Genomic DNA, 20,353 nt, shown 5'->3' on the forward strand with positions numbered 1-20,353 from the left:
TATATGCACTTGTTCCTGTGACATACAATTTCTGTATAGTCTAGCCCACTTATTGTACTTGGGGGAATAATATGTAAATTCTTTCAGACTTCTTACCACTGAATTCACATGTTTCGTACTAAATATTTTCATAAATCTCTTCAGAAAGCTACCATGTTTTGTTACATTTTCCTTTCCAAGTCTCCCAGAAACATCCTCATTGTTGCAAGTCAAATTTCAGTCTCCACCTACAAGTAATATTCCCTGATGAAAGCTGATTATATCCCCAGAATTTTCTTAAGCTCCATTGTAGCAGTTTTACGTGAAATATAAATACATGCCAGCATAACCTCATCCTTCCCACTAGATCCTTAATACCACAAATCTACCATTATCTTGTTTTTCCCTCTTCTATCACTACTGGAGCTACACTAGCAACTGATCTAAGTACTCCTCTTTTCCTTTATCCTTGATATTCTGCAGAGTATCCATCCTGACATCATTTTCTTTATCAGATTCACATGTTCATTTCTTTCCAAATGCGTCTCCTGTAGCATTGTCTATCTGCACTCTGCATTTCTTAATATAAGTAGAGACTGCAGGTTCTTTAGGAAAAACAACTTGCGAGGGAGCAAGAAAAGAGGAAAGAAGGCCCTCTTTACTCAGGTTGCTTCAATATGACATATGTCTGAAGTTTGGATGCTTGGTCCTGTTTTTCAGCGTGATAGTGGTCTTAAGTCTCTAATCACAGGTGTACAACGATGTCTTCAGTTTCTGAGATGCACATCTCGTCAAGCCTCAGAAGTGAGGGACATCACCCTCATTTTTGGTTATCAAAATGGACACATCCAGAAGGATCAACTGCTGTACGTCTTTAGCACGGGAGGATATATTACTAGGGAGTATAGTGTCTTTCTGAGATCTATCTCCAGTGATCTGATATGCATCACCAAGCAGAATGATTGTAAGCCTAGTATGATCTTCAGACACCACGGATATGTCACTGTCCTCCTAGAATCTACAATGATACAGCTGAGCCCTTGGCAGCAGTTGACAAGGCACATAGCCTTTTCTGGTTCAGATAGGTCGTCCTATTTCTCAAAATCTTAATGGTCTTCTGGTTGAACTTGGCACAATAAAGACAGGAAGTGATGTCATGCTAGAAGCCTTAAACAAAGCAAACAGTGACTATGAAAATCACTTTTGTGGACTCTGGAAAAACTGACTGATGATACTCTGGGCGTGCACACTATTTTTTTTACATACTGCTGCAAGCAAAATCAAAGATTACACAGACAGATATTTTCTTTATACTACAGATGTGATGACGCCCAAGTGGGAGAGCATCACAGTAAAGGGAGTGTGTGAAAAACTGTGGAAGATGGGCTGGAAATCAGGCCTTCTGCAGCAGAAGTCTCATGTAACAATTTTACTTCAACAGTGAAAAATAGGACAAATACCAGTTTCTTTGCACCTGAAAGGGGTCGATATGAGCTCTTCAATATAGATACAGGGTATTTTTAGTCATAATGTGTGCACGGTCTGTTGGACTAAAAAGGGCATCCCATGATTCTTTAGTCCCAACTGGGATGAAAGTTAGAATTCAACTCTGGAGGAAGGAATGAGTGGCACAACCTTGCTTTGTGGTCTCCTGTGCTATTCCTATGCTCGTGAACTACCAATGGATTTCCTCCATGCACATCCTGATCAAGGGAACTATAAGGCTAGAAAGTCCAAAGCTCTCAGGAACATCCATGCTGAAAATACTTTATTTTGGTTGTAGATCCGGACTGTCTCAGCTGCTGAACTGTTATGAAAAGTTCAGTGGGACTCCCAAAAAGGCCTTTGATCTTCTCAGTACAACACCCAATTTGAGTACATAGATGGAAAATCCTAGTCTGGAGAGACAGTAGATAATATATCATACTGCTCACTCTCTCACGCTCTCTCTGACACTATTCCTGAAGGTTACCTGGATGAGGCAGTTATCCACATAAGGACAAACTGATACCCTGGATGCTGGGGTGACCATATACCAGTGCTAAGAATCTGGTAAATGCTATGGGCACTGTGGACAATCCAAAGGGCGAGGAAATGAACCAGAAATGCTGTTATCCTACTCTAAACCTTAATAAATTGTCTCTGCTCCTTGGGAATGTGTATGAGAAAACTGAGAAAATACTCATTCTTTAAACTGAGGGTCACCAAGACAGCCGGTGTGGGGGGGGGGCAGGAGTCTGGCACCTCTCTGGTAATCAAACTCATCTCTGCTGGCTAACCAATGAACCCGCCTGTTCAGCAAGGAGAGCACCCCTAAGGTCCCATTCATTCCCTGGAGAAAGGGTTGAGCAAACAAGGAAAAGAAGCCATTACCTGCATGTTTGGAGACTGAACTGTGCGTTAAGACCTACTTGTCCCCACTACTCACTGCCTCAAGCTGCCAAGCAATGGTCTTGCACTAGTGATGTCCACACTTGCATGCCACAATGTCCTTGCAAACAGCCCCCTTTCCCATATAATCCCAGTCTTTAAAATGGATTCACCGGTGGACAGTATTGCTTAGACTGCCCCAACAACCTCAGCTACAGAGGCACTGAAACCTTATTCTTTACCTCCCCCATACAGCTCCAACAGAGGCTGGAGTTGCTAAATTACTCCGATCACATGGGTCACAAACACAGCTTTACTCCTACATGCCAGTGCAGCTGGCTACATCTTGAATCGGGAATCTCCTGTAAGGAACTAAACTTGGTGGTTCCTATCTGAAGTTACTCAGCCAGTGCCAGTTTACTACTTTCTGTCAGGAGGCTGGAATGGAAGGCTTTGAACCATATCTTGCAGTCTGACAGAATAAGCTCCCTAACCCATATGTCTGCAGTCACTGAAAATCAAAAAGCTTTGAAAAGAGCCTTCCACCAAGTAATGGGGTTGGATGGTGGGGGCAAGGATGGGAAACTACTGGTATCTTGACAAGGAGGGAAGGGATTCTGCCTCTTCACTTTGCTCGTTGCCTTTGTCTCTGCCATATAGGACATCTGGTTAAAATGGTCTCCCTTGGAATGTTTCCTAACTAAAGGTCGCTGTTTAGTACAGTAATTCTTACTAAGTCTGATGGTGGCAGGTGAAGTTAATTTTAAAAGACTCCATGGTCATGTTTGCCTCTTGCTACTTACAGGATTCTTTAATCATGTACACTCCACTGTGCATTTGGGAGGCTAGTGTGCTGTAAATCAAGCTCTAAGGAAGCTGCTTCAGAAGTTACTTTCATATGTCCAGAATACTGGAGACACTTCTGTACGTTTAAGTTTATCAAGCCCCACCACCCACATCCACATACTTCTGTGCAACTCTGACACCTCTTGGGAGCCCCACCTGAAATGTCCTTTTATAAAATTAGATTAAATTACAGTCTCTTCAAATGTGCTTTAGAGCTGTGGGGGAGTCAGTGTTATTAGAAACAGCTGATTATCCTTGGCTGAGTTATTTAACACCCTTTTTTCCTGAATGTTAAGAAAATCTGAGATGTAAAAGTATTTAAAGATACAATAGCAGCGTAATACTTTTAGACATTCTGCGGCACGTAATACATCACCTAGACAGGTTATTATACTTTCTCTGCTACTGGGAACTCCTTTGCATTCACAAGAATTTGAGCATTTACTTAGGCAACAGCCATTTTACTGCTCTTTAAGGGGCTAACATACCAAGGACATTCTAGGTATATGGACTAGAAGGTTGTCTTCCTGTAACTTCAGGGGTATCAGTTTTCTTTTCTAGTAAGATGGATGACATTTCCTCCTATGCAACAGCTTATATGAGAAAAAAATAAATGCCTGCTGGAGTTTGAAAAGTGCCATATTCACCATCGGGAAGACTTTCACTTCAGTAACTGTAGAAGGTATGCAAATTTACAGAAGCCAGTATTTTGAGCCAGGAAGTGGTACTGTCTGTATCTGCCTTTTGTACTTCGTTTTTACTGACTTACAGGGCTGGTCTAGGGATCCATCACTTCTGAGAGAACCAACAATTGGAATCTTAAAATACAGAGCCTCAACATAAAGAGATCAAAATTATTATAGGACTTGGCTGGTAAGACAGAAGTGATGGAACTCATTCACATAGCAGATACAGAGTTCCACTTCCTTTGTAACTCTAGGGGACTGTGACTCACTCTCACAAGGACTTGAGATTAATGAATCCTTCAATATATTTTATGTAAGAAAAACTTATGCATGGAAAAGAACAACAACTAATATAGACAATATACTCAGATATAAAACGCAGGTTAGAGAAAGTCTTACTAAGCCTCAAAACTACGAAACTGATAACACTCTCCAACGAGCTGGACAATGGATAATGAAACTAATAGCAAACAAACTACATTAATAAAGATTCCAAATTATTTAACAATAAAAAAAGATGGGGGAGCAGTTTCAACTTGGATACGAAGATGGAACACATGACATAACCACATTAACGTAACCTGCAAGTAGGAAAGGTAACAGCTTAGAGGGATGGAGAATAAAGGGCATACAATTCTGCCTACAGTGCTAGAAAAGTTAAGGGAGGACTGTGTTAGACAAGGAAGCTTATCGACGTGAAAAATTATCCTTAGATCTCTTTTAAGTTCAGAAAGGGAAACATTCAATGAAAATATGTCTGGTAAAGTAAAAAAAAAAATACACAGGCATACTGACATCTGGATGTAGTAAGTCACTTAATGGCTAGACTAACTCTACAGTTACGCAGGAAGTTGATCACTGTTGCCTACTTTGAGTTAGTGTGAATCAACTACTGATGAAGCTGGCAGAAGTAACAATTTGTTGAAATCAGGACAAACCACAAACGGCCAAAAACTGTAATCAACATCTATTTAGAAAATAAGTGCAGAAATATTACTGTGAGAAAATGAAATGATGAAAGACTTCACGCTAAAAAAAAAGTTCTACCTTTTTCCTGTCCCAAGACTGTTTCATTCATCTCAACAGTTTCTTCACTGCACTTAATATTCAGCCATCAGCATAATCTATGGTTGGGACACCACTCAAACACTTCTCAGGAGACTATAAGGGGATATATGCCAGAATATGTGCAATTATGGAGCAGGAATAAAAAAAATAATGTGGGACATATATTCTATGTCTGAAAAGAATATTTTGTTTTTACTTTAGTGTGCAGTGCTGGAAGATTTATCAGATGGCTATGTAAGCTTTCACTGAAATTTATTATCTTGTCTAAATACAGACAGTTGAACAAATGGAGGAGTGTTTCCCAGTGACTTAAGCCATTTCAATGCAGAGTTTTCCAAGAAATAAACTTCACCTGAAAAATGGCACTTGTTTTCTTCTAGTACTGACAGTATCATAGTTTCAGAATGCAAACAGCACCCTGAAGCATATGGTCTATTTATAGGTATTCAATAATTCAATATAGTGAGTGAGTAGCATTTTTTCTTAAACAGAATCTGGAATATCAGCATACAACACACATTAGTGTGCATACTGAAGTTCAGCTGGGCTTTCTTCAGCTGCTCTTTCCATGGTGTTGTACACCATCTGACACCTGGTTTGTCATGTTTTAATGATGAACAGTTGATCAGAGAGAGGAATATTCCAAACCACACTAAACAGGCAGTGCCTGGAGACATGAAAGTGGACTGCAGTAGAGGACATGATGATATCTTGGGAACACTACCCAAATGAAGTCTTACACACCTAATAAGACAACCTGGTCCATATAAAATTTCCCACTAACCATGCAGCTATCAAACACAGCACTATCTCAGGTTATGTAGTTAAGGATAGTTTTTCTGGTCATTATTCACTTTGGAGTGGTGTGACCACATTTTCAGAGACAACAGGTATTTTGCTTACATGGATATTAGAAGACTGACTTGCTCAGAGTGTTTTTTTTTTTTTTTTTTTTTTTTTTTTTTTTTTTTAACAGAAAAAGGTTAATTTGTCTCCTATATGCATGTATCTGGACCCAGATAATAAAAACATCTTACCACCTTAATAAAAACAATAACTGGAGCTGTAGTGCCAGTAACAACAAATATTGACCAGACAGCCAAGGATTGCCAATATAAAAAATTCTCGCTGGTCCCTCCACTTAAAACTGTTAAAAGCCTTCTCTAGACTGGGACCTGTCCCTCTAACCACCAGCCTACAGACATCAAAAATCTAGAAACCATTAAAAGCTTCAAAAAATGCACTTAAAGAGCATCTCTTTACTGAATCTACCTGCAACTGCTACCATGACAATAGTTACAGACAGCTTACCATCCCATATCACGAATAGAATACAAGTAATACATTTCACAGTCTATTAATGTGTCACCTTATATGCAAATATTTCACATACATACTCTTATGTACATAAGAGTTTATGTATTATGTGCATCTGAAGCACATCTTAGCTTGCATTTTGTATACATATTTATTTCTCAATACACTCTGACTGGATCTTTTAATGTTACCTTATCTGCATTCAGTCTTACTACGTTATGAATTTTGCTATGTACTCCAACAATACTGGTTACTGAAATCCATGATGTATTTTTGGCTCTTTGAGCTTGGGTCTTAGCTGAAAAAGTTGGTGCATAATCAGAGTGTTCAGTGACATAATATTGAAGGAATTAATTCTGGATCAGAAATAAAGATGCTCAAAGGGCTTAAATAGTTGATGGAAGTCTTGGCTTCTACCTGAGGCTGAATGAAGAAAAAGACTTAAACTCATTTAAAATCGAAGCCATTAGCCTACTGCGGCTAACCTCGTCAACACAGGATAGACAATGGAAAGATCCACTGCCAAGACCATACTTGGATCCAATGGGTTACAGTATCCACCTCAGAGTCTTCCCTTTTTAAATGATCCTGTACAGAACATCTTTTAAGTCATCTCCTGTTTAATTTCTCCAAGCTTTTTGGGATTTCTAATACCTTGTTAGGAATGGACCACATTCCTAAGTCAGGGTACGATTAGAGCCAATGAAATAAATATTGTTTCAGTCTTGATGTTAGCAAAGAGTCACATTTGCAGCATCTGCAATCTGCTCAGAATTGCCTCATTCTGTTAGGGAGGTTCCACCTAGCTTGAAGTTAACTCAAGCTAGTCTCGTCATAAAAAAGGAAAGGCAGGGTCTACACCCAAAGGCTGGGTTGTGTATGTGCACACGTGTATCTATAAAAAAAATAAATAAATACACACACACATTGATATATATATATATATATATATCAATCACACACACACATTACATGTATAAATATTCGCAGTCTTGAAAATCAATCTAGAGACCATAATATTGAAAGACAAAAAAGTTGAAGACCATAATAATTTTACCTTACAAACAAGAAGGCCTGCATTTATGAAAACATTTTTAAGAGCAAGGAATAACTGTTAATGCAGTACTACAGAAACCTTTAACACTGTCATTTCTCCAGTAGTTATAAACAGTGTATCATTTTCAAAAAGTGGAAAAAGAGAATTTGTGAAATGTTTGTAGATAAAGGTTATATGTATAACTCAAATAATTACACAGCAAACACTCTGTTACAGATCTGAAGTACACTATTCACTATTATCTTTCAACAGGTTTACTATAGTGACGGGTTAATAATCTTCTGTAATTTTATTATTAATGCACTAGGACATACCCTGCAGGCAGATGCAATTAATCTGGCCTTTTCCAGTGCTCTGATACCACTGATCAAATCCTCTCAGTTGTATACATTGAGAAAACTAGGTTTAACTGTTGTATTAGTAAACTGGCTGAGGAACTGACAGAAAATCAATGTTGTTTGAACTTGAGGAACAGAGATAAGTGGAGTGATAAACCAAGGGGTATCTTTTGGGTTTGGGTCCTGAGATCCTATTAATTTACCACATAATGGTCATCATGCTACACAGGACTGACTGATTAGTATATAAAGTAGAACAAAGTCACCATATTTGAGCAAGACTGTCATTTTACAAAATAACCTACCTATGATGGTCATCTGGGTGAAGGAAAACAAGGGGACTACTGGTATCAGTAAAACCAGATTTAGGTCCTGAAGAACATTTCCAGGATCACTGCAGGAGATTACCTTTGGAAGCAGAAATACAACGACAATGATAACTCAAGGTGGGAATTCATGACTGGAAATAAGAATTAAAGTGCAACCACGGACACCAAACGGGGCAGAAAATGACCCGAGCAGTTTGAGAGACAAGCAAATATATAAGACTTTAACTTCATCCTTCTGTGACTTACCTTTAAATGTGATCACCTCCCCAGACTGCGACTTGGGAAGCCCCTTCTGACATACGTCTGTTGTTAGTGCAAGTGTTACTCCACAGCTACCAAGAAGAAACCCGATCTGCTGGCTCCCTGCATCCTACGTAAAAAATGAAGTACATGTTAAATGCATCTTCCAAATGACAGTGAGCACACAAAGTTGCCAGTAAGAAACGAACACATTCTAATATCATCTAAACTATGACAGAGTCCTCCTTGATTCATTTTCTCCACTCCCGGGTGCACCTGTCAAGAGCCAGTGACACAGTGACATCAACTACTAGCTACAACTGCTCATCTGTCCCCTGGGCAGCAGCTCACCTCCAAACACTGACTAGCATCATTCCTGCAAATCAAGCAATAACAATGAAGTCCTGACTGCCCTTATGTACTAAGCAAGTAAATACCTTCCAGACATACAGGGAACTCAAAGCTGAGGCTGGAAGGAAGCATCCAGGCAAAAAAGAGGACAGTGGGATTGTACCTAGGACCTATACAGAATCAATGACTGAGATGGATCTAACCAGTAAACCATCTGGGTGGAAGGTGACAAACTTCAGTAAGCAGCATCCTGAAGTGCAACTGCACAAAAGGAAGTCCAACTCCTGACGCTGCAGCTCAGACAACAATGCTTGGTGAAGCTAAGCAACAATGACAAGTGGCCACACTGCAGACACTTGCAAATGATGCATTACTAAGGCAAATGCTACAAGCAACCATATCTATAGTGGAAATGCTTTTGATCACAACATTTATAGTGGACAGATATACGTTTCGTGGAAATCCACTTGGAAAGGGTCTGCTTGGCAACTGTGACCCTTCCTTCCCTGGAGTGAAGACGACAAACAAGTGTTCAGTTTTCTTACATTCATACACTTGTTGCTGGTAAAACTTGAACTAAGGGTACACCACCCTAGTGCACTTTTACCCCATTTCTGCCATGAACAGGAAACAGGGATATGATGGACTGTTCAAGGTCAACATGGAAACTGTCAGGAGAAAATGTGTACTGACCTAAAGTTATGAAACAATGGATACCATCCACTGAAAGGAAGAGCCTAAAAGCTCTAAAATCCTACAAATAATGGTGCTTCCCACAAGGAAATGCATTCTGCAAGGGCCAGTTCAACACCTGTCAACTAGAGTGCTTTAACAAGCAACAGGCAAACACATCAATCAAAGTTCAAATCTCACTGAGGGGAGGAGTACCCTAACCTAGGTAGAAATGAAACACTCCTTTAAATAACTGATCTATATACTGACCATCTGGCACTGGTCCACAATCCAACCACCTGCAAGGTTATGTTGGGCAAAAACAGCTGACAACTGCACCCTGATTAATGGAACAATCGACACCCATGTCATACACATGGTTAAGGTGCGTCTGACTTGTAAGCTTGAATGGATAGAAAACTGGGTACCATTCATCTAAACAGAGAATCTGTTTCCCTGACAAAATCTGCCTGGTGGAACGATTCCTGGCAATTTCTTCATTTCTGATACCCAGCTGGAAGATAAGTTGGAAAATAAGCCAAGATAAGAGGAACTAAAGAATGGCCTTACCCCAACCATGGTGTGATCCCTTGGCTGAAACCAGAACAATTTCTTTAACAAGAGAGACCTGAAAGCCTACAACAATATCTTTCTCAGCCATCTCAGAGTGACAGCTTTTTTCCTTCCTTGAATGCTGTGACATGCTGCATTGAAGCAGGTAATCAGTAGGAAAGACATGGATGTCACAACGGAATTTCCCTCATCAAAAAATGGATAACTTATCCACCACAGATACCTCATGCACTGCAAAGAAAGTACAGTTGTGTACACTTACCATAAATGTAGATGTTAGAGTGTATTCACTGTTGTAGTCATCACATTTGGGTTACCTATTTGCAGTAGCCCTCAGTCGGCCTGATTATCTAAGTCTTGGGTCCTGCGTCAGATGCTGTCTCATCTTCCATGACGCCATTACATCAGTTTTTCTTGCCCCAGATGTCAGGTGTCCCCATAATGGGAAGCAATTATACACAAGGTTACACCTCCAAGAAAAAAACAAATGCACCAAAAAGCTTTAAGCATAGCAAACAAGAACAGAGGTATAGTCAATTGAAGTCAGGGGGCTGGAGGGAAGGTAACAAGGACTGCAACAGTGAATAAACTCGAACATCTACATTTATGGTAAGTGTACACAACTGTACTATGTTCTTCGTGTTTCACTGTTGCAGTTATCACATTTGGGTAGATTCTCAAAGCTAAGGATGGGAGAAAGTAATTAGATAGCATTAAGGCTAGCTATAAGGCCCTGCAAGACTGCAGTGGCAAAGCCAGCTTGGGATTTAGAAATAAATTGGCAAGTGGTAATGCTTGGCGAAGGTATGTAAAGAACTCCAGGTAGCAGCTTCTAGTATATCCCTGGTAGGGACACCTCTGAGAAAGGCTGTAGAGGTAGATGCAGCCCTGGTTGAATGTGGTCTTATCCCCTGTGGGGTAGGTTTTCTATGGTGCTTGTAGAAAAAATGAATGCAGTGGCCTATCCACTTAGAAATACTTTGCTTTGAAATGGCCTTCCTCTCTGCCCCTGCAGCAAATGCAACCAGCAGCTGTTCAAATTTCCTGAGAGGATTAGTCCTAAGTAAAATCTAAGTTGTCTGTGCACAGCCAAGGAGTGCAGTATTCATTCCCCTTTGTTCTGTGGATTAGAAAAGAAGGTTGGCAAATGAATGGACTGATTAAGGGCCACACTGGATACCACCTGGGGCATGAAGGAGGGATTGGTCCTGAGGGACACCCTGTCCACATGAAAGATGATGAAAGGCTCCACTGCCATGAGAGCCTGTAATTCAGACACCCTTCTCGCTGAAGTGAGGGCTAGAAGGAAGGCTGTTTTCCAAGAAAGGAATTTCAACTCTGCATTTGCAGCTGGCTCAAAGGGAGGTAAAGTGAGCTTTTCCAATACAAAGTTAAGGTCCCAGGCTGGAGTAGGAGCTCTCCTGGGTGGTCTTAAGTTTTTGGCCCCTCTGAGGAAAGTACAGTTTTGTACCTACCAAATGTAGATGTTCGAGTGTTCACAATGTTGCAGTCATCACACATGGGTTATCCTGCCATCAGGCGGTCCCCGCAGTCAGCCAGAGTTCCAAAGTCTTGGTCCGGTGTCGGTTGCTGTCGCTTCTTCCCTGACGTCAGTGCGCCAGGGGTATATAAGAGGCATCAGATGCCATTGTCTTCAGTTTTTCTTGCCCCAGATGTCAGGTGCCCCCAAGTAGGTAGGCAATACATATTGCTAATTAAATATGTAAAGGAAATAAAAGTAATACCTTTAGTTACAAGCAAATACACCACAAAGGTTGTACAAGATAGAAAGGTTCAGCTAGATCAGAGGGGATGGAGGGAGGGTAACCTGGACTGCAGCAGTGTGAACACTCGAACATCTACATTTATGGTAGGTACAAAACTGTACTATGTTCATCGTGTTACACTGCTGCAGTCTTCACACTTGGGTTGAATCCCAAAGCTAAGGATGGGCGGTGGAACTAAACAGGGTTTGGAGAAGCTAGTAGGCCCTGCAAAACTGCAGTGACAAAGCCAGCTCTAGTTTTAGCGTATAGAGGTAAGTGATAGTGCTTGGTGAAGGTGTGCACTGAACTCCAAGTTGCAGCCTCCAAAATATCCTTGGTTGGTACCCCTCTGAGAAAGGCTGTTGATGTGGCTGTAGCCCTGGTGGAATGGGGCCTAATGCTAGCAGGTACAGGTTTCCCATGATGTGTGTAGCAGAAACGGATACAATGCTCTACCCATTTTGAAATGGTCTGTTTTGAGATAGCTTTTCCTTGTGATCCTGCAGCATAAGATACAAAGAGCTGGTCAGATTTTCTGAAAGCCTTAGTTTTATCCAAGTAGTAACATAACTGCCTGTGAATGTCCAAAGTGTGCAGGAGCCTTTCTCCTTTATTCTGGGGGTTTGGGAAAAAGGTGGGCAAATGAATGGTTTGGTTTAGGACCACACTGGATACCACCTTTGGCATAAAGGAAGGGTTAGTTCGTAGAGCGACTCTGTTGATGAAAAATGATGAAAGGCTCCACTGCCATTAGGGCCTGTAGCTCTGAGACTCTTCGTGCTGAAGTTATTGCTAGCAGCAGGGCAGTTTTCCATTACAGAAACTGTAAATCAGCTGTAAAAGCTGGTTCAAAGGGTGGCAGTGTAAGCCTTTCCAGGACAAAGTTGAGATCCCAAGTTGGTACTGGTGCTCTCCGGGGCGGTCTTATGTTCTTAGCCCCTCTGAGGTACTGTCTTAGCAGTGGATATGAAAATATAGGAGGATCTGTGTTGTAGTGAGCTGAAATCACTGAGGCGTGGATCTTAATAGATGGAAAAGAAAGTCCTTTGTGCAACATCTCAGTTAAATATTGTAGAATCTGAGGAATATTTGGAACAAGGGGATTTTGGCCTTTAGCCTGGTTCCAGGCGCAAAATCTTTTCCATTTGTCTGAATAGGTTTTCCTGGTGCTGGGCCTCCTGGCCTCCAGAATGACATCCATAACAGCTTTAGACAGAAGTGTTCATTGGTTGCTTAGGTAATTTGCCATGCAGCCAGATTTAAAGTCTTGAGCTGGCTGTGTAGAATATGATTGTTTTGCTGAGTGAGCAGGTGAGGAATATGAGGTAAAATCCATGGTGGGCCTTGAGCCATGTTCCTTAGTATTGGATGCCAGTGTTGGCGTGGCCAGTCTGGAGCAATGAGCATCATTTGTGGCCTCTCTAATCTGGCTTTCAGCAGTACCTTTGCTAGAAGAGGCAGTGCAGGAAAAGCATACACTGTTAAGGTTTTCCAACTGAATGAGAGGGCGTCCACTTTCCAAGCTAGTGTGTGGTATGTCCTTGTGCAAAATTTCCGAAGTTGGCAGTTTTGGGGGTTGGCAAACAGATATATGTCTGGGCGCCCCCATTTTTGAGTTATCATTGCAAATACTTGTGGATCTAGTTTCCACTCATGAGGATCCATTATGTTTCTGCTTAGATTGTCTGCCAATGTGTTTTTCTTTCCTGGCAGGAATTGTGCTTGTAGTTGAACTTGGTAGGTCAGTGCTGTGTTCCACAAGGTCATTGCTTGCCTGCATAGGGGGTAGGAGCGTGTGCCCCCTTGCTTGTTTATGTACCACATTACAGTGGTGTTGTCTGTCTTTATTAGGGGTTGTCCTGGATGTAGGAGGTCCTTGAAAGCTGTTAGGGCATTTTGTACAGCTAGCATTTCTTTTTGATCGATATGCAGATACCTTTGATCTGTAGACCATTTGCCCTGAATGCACTGTCCTGCCATGTGTGCTCCCCAGGCATAATCCAATGCATTTGTTGTTATAGTTTGTCTGGCTGTGGGTAAGATAAAAGGCTGACCCTTGTTGAGGTGACATGCCTGAGCCCACCATAGAAACTCCTGTTGAAGACAGGGAATGAGTGGTATTATTGTTTCCAAGCTGTGGCTGTGTTTAGTCCATACGCTTTTCAGGTACCATTGTAATTTCCTCATATGCAGTTTTGCAAATGGTATTAGTAGTATGCAAGATGCCATGAATCGCAAGGCCTAAAGAATTTTTCTTGCAGGGAGTTGGGTCTTTGTTGCCATCATTTTGAAGTATTGAGTCAGTTGTTCTTGCTGGTCTGTCGTGAGAAAAGCCATCTGAGCCGTTGTATTCAAGCTGGCACCCAGGAATAATATGTCTTGTGAGGGCACTAGTTTTGATTTCTTTTTGTTTACTGTGTACCCTAGGCAGCTTAATAGGCGTTTGACAAATGCCAGATGCTTTAAAAGAATGTCCTTGCTTTCTGCTTGAATAAGGCAGTTGTCCAGGCATGGATATATTTGAATTCCCTTTTGTCTGCAGTATGCAATTACTGGTGCCAGGCATTTTGTGAAGACCCTGGGTGCAGTAGATAAGCCAAAGGGCAGTGCAGAAAATTGATAATGAGTTGAACCTGCAATAAATTGGAGGTATCTCCTGCAATTTTGTCTGATAGGGACATGCAGGTATGCCTCCTTGAGATCCAACGTTACAAGCCAAGCCTTCTTGCCCAGCATGGGAAGAAGTTGCTGTAGTGTTAGCATCTTGAATTTGAGTACTTGCAGATAAGTGTTTAGAATTGAGAGGTCCAGAATGGGTCTCCAGGTTTTGTCCTTTCTGGGAACTAGAAAGAGTCTTGAGTAAAATCCTTGTCCTTGATCCTGTGTATGTACCTGTTGAATGGCTCTCATGACCATGAGAGCTGTAATTTGTTTTTGAGCCTCTGCCCATTGATTTGGTGGCAGGTTTGGCATTCCTTTTATCCTTGGTAAAGTGTGAAAGTGGAATCTGTATCCTTGTGAGACAATATTTAGGACCCATCTGTCTTTTGTGATGATGTGCCAGTTGTCTGTAAAAAGTGCAAATTTTCCTCCCAAAGGAGCTGCCAAGAGATTTGCTTGGTAGTCTGAGGGTTAAGTCATTGTGTTTGTCTTCTGGTAGCTTGGGACCTGTCTTCTCCTCCTTTCTGGGTTGTGGTACCCCATTGTCGAGGCTTGTAAGGGCCTTGTGACTGACCTCTGCCCCTTGGGCGTCTGTATTTGCCCCGCTGTGGTCTGTCAAGAAGCTGGAAAGGACCAGTTTTTTGTTGGCCAATTTCTGCTGAAATGAGGGGGTTGAACCTGTAAAAAATCCTTGACCGTCTGCATAGATTTTGCCTTATCCTCCATTTTCTTTAAAACCTCTTCTGCTTTTACACCAAATAAAGCATCCTGCTGTAGAGGTGCATCCAATAACTTTGCTTTAACATGATCAGGTAGGGTTTGTTCTTTTAACCAAGCATGCCTATGTATGACAGACCCAGTCACTGCTGCTCTACAGGAAGCCTCCAATGAATCAAATCCACATTGTAAAGTATGTTTTCCCACTTGTTCAGCTGCATGCAACAAATCTTGCATTTCCTTGAAATCAGGCTGCTCTGAATGTGCGATACTTTTTTGTTTTAATTGAGACATCAGGTATTGCTGATATTTCAGCATGTGAAACTGGCAATTTAAGGCCCTCATAGCTAGAGTAGCTGAGGTATATACTTTCTTTCCCCATCTGTCTAATGCTCTTGAATCCCTTTCAGAGGATACAGAATTTTTAGCAATAGAGGCCTTAACCCCTTTGGGACCCTGGGAAATGGTTTCTGGGTCAGCAACAGGGCTTTTATATAGGAATTTGTGAGAGTCAGGGACTCTGTAGTATCTGTCTGGTTTGGCTGGTGCAGGAGGTAGAGAGTCTGGGTTAAGGCTAGACTCTAAATAAACATCATCCACAATGTCTAACACGGGTGGAATAGCAAGTGGTCTGTGCTGGGGTAGTAAACGGAACTCTCGGAGCCTTTTCTTAGAATCAGAGTAATCCTGGCCTTCTCAGTGGAAATGTTCCCTCATGGTATGTAAAGTTTCCCCAAAAGAGTAGTCTTCTGGGGGAGATGCTGAGGGAATAGACTCTTCAGCATCAGAATCTTCATAAGGGGGAAAAGAGTATTCCTGTTCCTCAGAATAATCTGAGGAAATTGAGACCTGGTCAGGGGAAGCATAATCCTCCTCCTGTCTTGTCCTTTTATCAGGAGGGGGATGGGAACCCCTGATTAGGGTAATTAAATCTTCAGCCATCTTAAGCATCTGTTTCTTAGGCATGGGGCCTTGTACTGGAGACTGCTGTACAGTCTTTTTTGCTTTTAAAGGAGTTTTCAGCTTTGCATAGGATTTAATGGTGAGTGTAGTCGGTCTGAAGACACCTTCTGCAACTGAAGGCGTTTCAACTGCACCGGAATCTCCTTCAGCCCTGGGGTCGGAAGGGGCTAAAGATGAAGGCTGTGGAGGCCTTGTAATCTCCACTTGGGAATCGGAAGTAGTCTGTGGTTCTAAATCAGCGGTAGTCAGAGGCTGCGTAGGCGCCTCACTGAAAACCGGAGAACCGGCGACGGGCCCAGCACAGGACTCTGAGTCTGGTTTGGGTCTCGGCTGCCTGTCCTTATCCTTGCGTTTTTTATGCATTCTGGTCGTCGGTTGCTCCGACGGCATGGTATAATTAAATTTCCTACCAAAGTAATGTCGGGTGAAATCAGACGTTTTATAGCTTGTTTATTAAACCTAGCGCAAAACCGACAACCTGTGACGTCGTGGTCTGGGCATAGGCAAGGAATATAATAAGAATGAAAGTTCTTATGAGGTATTTGCTTCCCACAAGAAATGCAATTGCTAACTTTTTCTGACATCGGACTGAGGCAAGAAAAGGTTCCCCAATGGGGTACTTAGCTTTATTGAAGACTTCGGTCTGAAATTCGATTTGAAAATCTGAGGAGTCGGCCGACCGGCACTTGCAAACTGCTTCTACTTCGGGCACCGCGCGGCAAGAAAGACTGAAAAAATGGCGTTGGATGCCTCTTACATACTCCTGGCGCACTGACATCAGGGAAGAAGCGACAATAACAGATGCCGGACCAAGACTTTGGAACTCTGGCCGACTGTGGGACCGCCTGACGGCAGGATAACCCAAGTGTGATGACTGCAGCAGTGTAACACAATGAACATCTGCTTCAGCAGTGGATGAGAGAAGAGGGGTGGGGTCTGTATTGTAATGAGCTGAAATGGCTGAGGCATGAATTTGATGGAGGAAAAGGAAAGGCCCTTGTGAAGCATCTCAGTTAAGCATTGAAGAATGTGAGGTAAATTGGGTGCTGCTGTGCCCATCCCCTGAGTTTGGTTCCAGGAACTGAATCTTTTCCATTTTTCAGCATAAGATTTTCTAGTACTAGGCCTCCTTGCCTCCAAAATAATATCCATCACTTGCTTACTGAGGGATGGTAAAAGAGAGATCAAGTAGTTAGCCAGGCTACCAGGTTCAGGGTTTGAAGCTGTGGGTGCAGAATCTGGCCTGCCTGCTGGGACAGCAGGGTAGGAGTTTGAGGCAGGTGCCAGCAGTGACACACTGCGCAAGAGGGGGGTGCCAGTGTTGGCGTGGCCAGTCTGGTGCAATCAGTATTGTCCTTGGTGTGTCCTGTTTGATCTTTAGAAGTACCTTGTAGAGGAGAGAGAGAAGGGGAAAGGCATAAACTGATAGGTTTTTCCAGGTGAAGGACAGTCATCCACTTTCCAAGCTCGTTTGTGGGGAGTCCTTGTGCAGAATTTGTCTAATTGGTAGTTCTGGGGGAGGCAAACAGGTCCATCTCTGGGCTCCCCCATATTTCTCTCAACATGTTGAATATTTTTGGTTCCAGTTTCCACTAGTGTGGGTCCATGAGGTTTCTGCTTAGGTCATCTGCAAGTGTATTTAGCTTTCCTGGCAAGAATTGAGCCTGGAGGTGCACTTGGTAGCTCAAGGGTGTGTTGCACAGAGCCATGGCTAGTCTGCAGAGAGGATATGAGTGGGTTCCTCCCTGCTTGATTATCTACCACATAACAGTGGTGTTGTCCATCTTTACCAATAATTTGTCCTGGAAGAATGTGGTCCTTGAAGGCTGTCAGAGCATTCTGTACAGCTAACATTTCTTTTTGATTGATATGCAGGTGCATTTGACTTGGGTTCCATTTGCCCTGAATGCACTTCCCTGCCAAGTGAGACCCCCATGCATAGTCTGATGCGTCTGTTAGGGTCTGGGCAGCAGGGGGTAGAGTGAATGGCAGTCCCTTGTTTTGGTGGCAGGCCTCTTCCCACCAAAGGAACTCTATCTGTAGACAAGGTATGATAGGAATCATTGATTCTAGATCCTGAGAATGTTGACACCATAGGCTTTTTAGATACCATTCTAGTTTCCTCATATGCAGTCTTACATATGGAATTAGCAGAATGCAGGAGGACATGAACCACAGGGCTTGCAGTATTTTAGTTTTGAAGTAGGCTGTCAAATGAACTTGTTTCTCTGGTGTAAGGTAGGCCTTCTGGGAAGTTGTATTCAAACTTGCTCCCAGGAATAGAATTTGTTGGCAGGGTACAAGATGCGATTTATTTTCGTTTATGGTGTACCCCAGAGAAGTTAATTTCCTTACAAATGCCAGATGATTTAACAGTATGTCCTGGCTTTCTGCCTGAATTAGACAATCATCCAGGTATGGGTATATTCTGAATATTTCTTTGCCCGCAAAATGCAATGACTGGAGCTAGGCACTTTGTGAATACCCTGGGCGCAGTAGTTAAGCCAAAGGGCAGTGCAGAGAACTGATAGTGCATGTAGCCTGCTTTGAAGCGTAGGTATCTTCTGCAAGATTCCCTTATTGGGATGTGCGGGTAGGCTTCCTTTAAATCCAGTGTTGCCAACCAGGCATCTTTGCCTAGCATAGGAAGCAGTTGATGAAGAGTTAGCATCTTGAATTTTGGGATCACCAAAAATGTGTTTAGTATAGACAGGTCCAGGGATAGGACGCCAGGAATGGTCTTTTCTGGGTACCAGAAAAAGTCTTGAAAAGAAACCTTGTCCCCATTCTTCTTCTGGGACAGGTTGAATAGCCCTGATGCTTAAAAGAGAAAGAAAATACAGTTGTGTACACTTACCATAAATGTAGATGTTCAACTGTGTTCACTGTTGCAGTCATCACATTTGGGTTATCTGCTTGCAGTAGACCTCAGTCAGCCTGATTAACAAAGTCTTGGGTCCTGCGTCAGTTGCTGTCTCTTTTTCCATGATGTCAGGTCGTCAGGGGTATAAAACATGCAGCCGATGCCATTACATCAGTTTTTCCTGCCCCAGATGTCAGGTGCCCCCCTAATGGGAAACAATTAAATCTATAAATATACAAGGTTATACCTCCAACAAAAAAGCAAATACACCAAAAAGCTTTTAAGCATAGTAAAGGAGAGTAGAGATATAGCTATAAGAAGTAAGGGGGCTGGAGGGAGGGTAACCCGGACTGCAACAGTGAATACAGTAACATCTACGTTTATGGTAAGTGTACACAACTGTACTATGTTCTTTGTGTTTCACTGTTGCAGTCACCACATTTGGGCAGATTCCCAAAGCTAAGGATGGGAGAAGGAATTTAGATAGCATTAGGACCAGCAATATAGCCCTGCAAGACTGCAGTGGCAAAGCCAGCTCAGGATTTAGAGAAAATTGGCAGATGGTAATGCTTGGTGAAAGTATGTAAAGAACTCGAGGTAGCAGCTTCTAGGATGTCAGTGGTAGGGAGGCCTCTGAGAAAGGTTGTAGAGGTAGATGCAGCCCTGGTAGACTGGGGTCTGATTCCCTGTGGGATAGGTTTTCCATGGTGTTTGTAGCAGAAATTAATGCAATGGCATATCCATTTGGAAATGGTTTGCTTTGAAATAGCCTTCCCCTCTGCCCCTGCAGCAAATGCCACCAGCAGTTATTCAGATTTTCTTTGAGGTTTAGTCCTGTCCAAGTAGAATCTACGTTGTCTGTGCACATCCAATGAGTGCAGTGTCCATTCCCCTTTGTTCTGTGGATTAGGAAAGAAGGTTGGCAAATGAATGGACTGATTAAGGGCCACACTGGATACCACTTTGGGCATGAAGGAGAGATTGGTCCTGAGGGACACCCTGTCCGCATGAAAGATGATGAAAGGCTCCACTGCCATAAGGGCCTGTAATTCAGATACCCTTCTTGCTGAAGTAATTGCTAAAAGGAAAGCTGTTTTCCAAGAAAATAATTTTAAGTCTGCAGTAGCAGCTGGCTCGAAAGGGGGAAGAGTGAGTTTCTCCAATACAAAATTAAGGTCCCAGGCTGGAGTTGGCGCTCTCTTGGGTGGTCATAAGTTTTTGGCCGCTCTGACGAACTGCTTGAGCAGTGGATGAGAGAAGAGGGGAGGTTCTGTGTTCTAATGAGCTAAAATGGCTGAGGCGTGAATTTTGATGGAGGAGGAGGACAGGCACTTGTGAAGCATCTCAGTTAAGTATTGTAAAATATGAGGTAAATTGGGCATGGCTGTGCTCGTCCCTTGAGCTTCGCTCCAGGCACAGAATCTTTTCCATTTTTCAGCATAAGATTTTCTATTACTAGGCCTCCTTGCCTCTATAATGATATCCATCACTGGTTTACTAAGGGATGGTAAAGGAGAGATTAGGTAATTAACCAGGCTGCTAGATTCAGTGTTTGAA

General features: G+C 42.4%; 1 protein-coding gene across 1 annotated transcript in view; it reads right to left on the reverse strand.

The window, feature by feature from the left end:
* LOC122793692 (disco-interacting protein 2 homolog A-like) overlaps positions 1-20,353 on the reverse strand; it is a 2,141,448-nt gene that overhangs the window by 779,710 nt on the left and 1,341,385 nt on the right. The window contains exon 10 of the mRNA XM_044061912.1: positions 8,237-8,360. Within this exon, the coding sequence (XP_043917847.1) occupies positions 8,237-8,360 (124 nt within the window). The remainder of the gene's footprint in view (positions 1-8,236; positions 8,361-20,353) is intronic.

The sequence above is a fragment of the Protopterus annectens genome, chromosome 2.part0 (genome assembly GCF_019279795.1).
Source record: "Protopterus annectens isolate FY-2018-M chromosome 2.part0, PAN1.0, whole genome shotgun sequence".
NCBI lineage: Eukaryota > Metazoa > Chordata > Ceratodontiformes > Protopteridae > Protopterus > Protopterus annectens.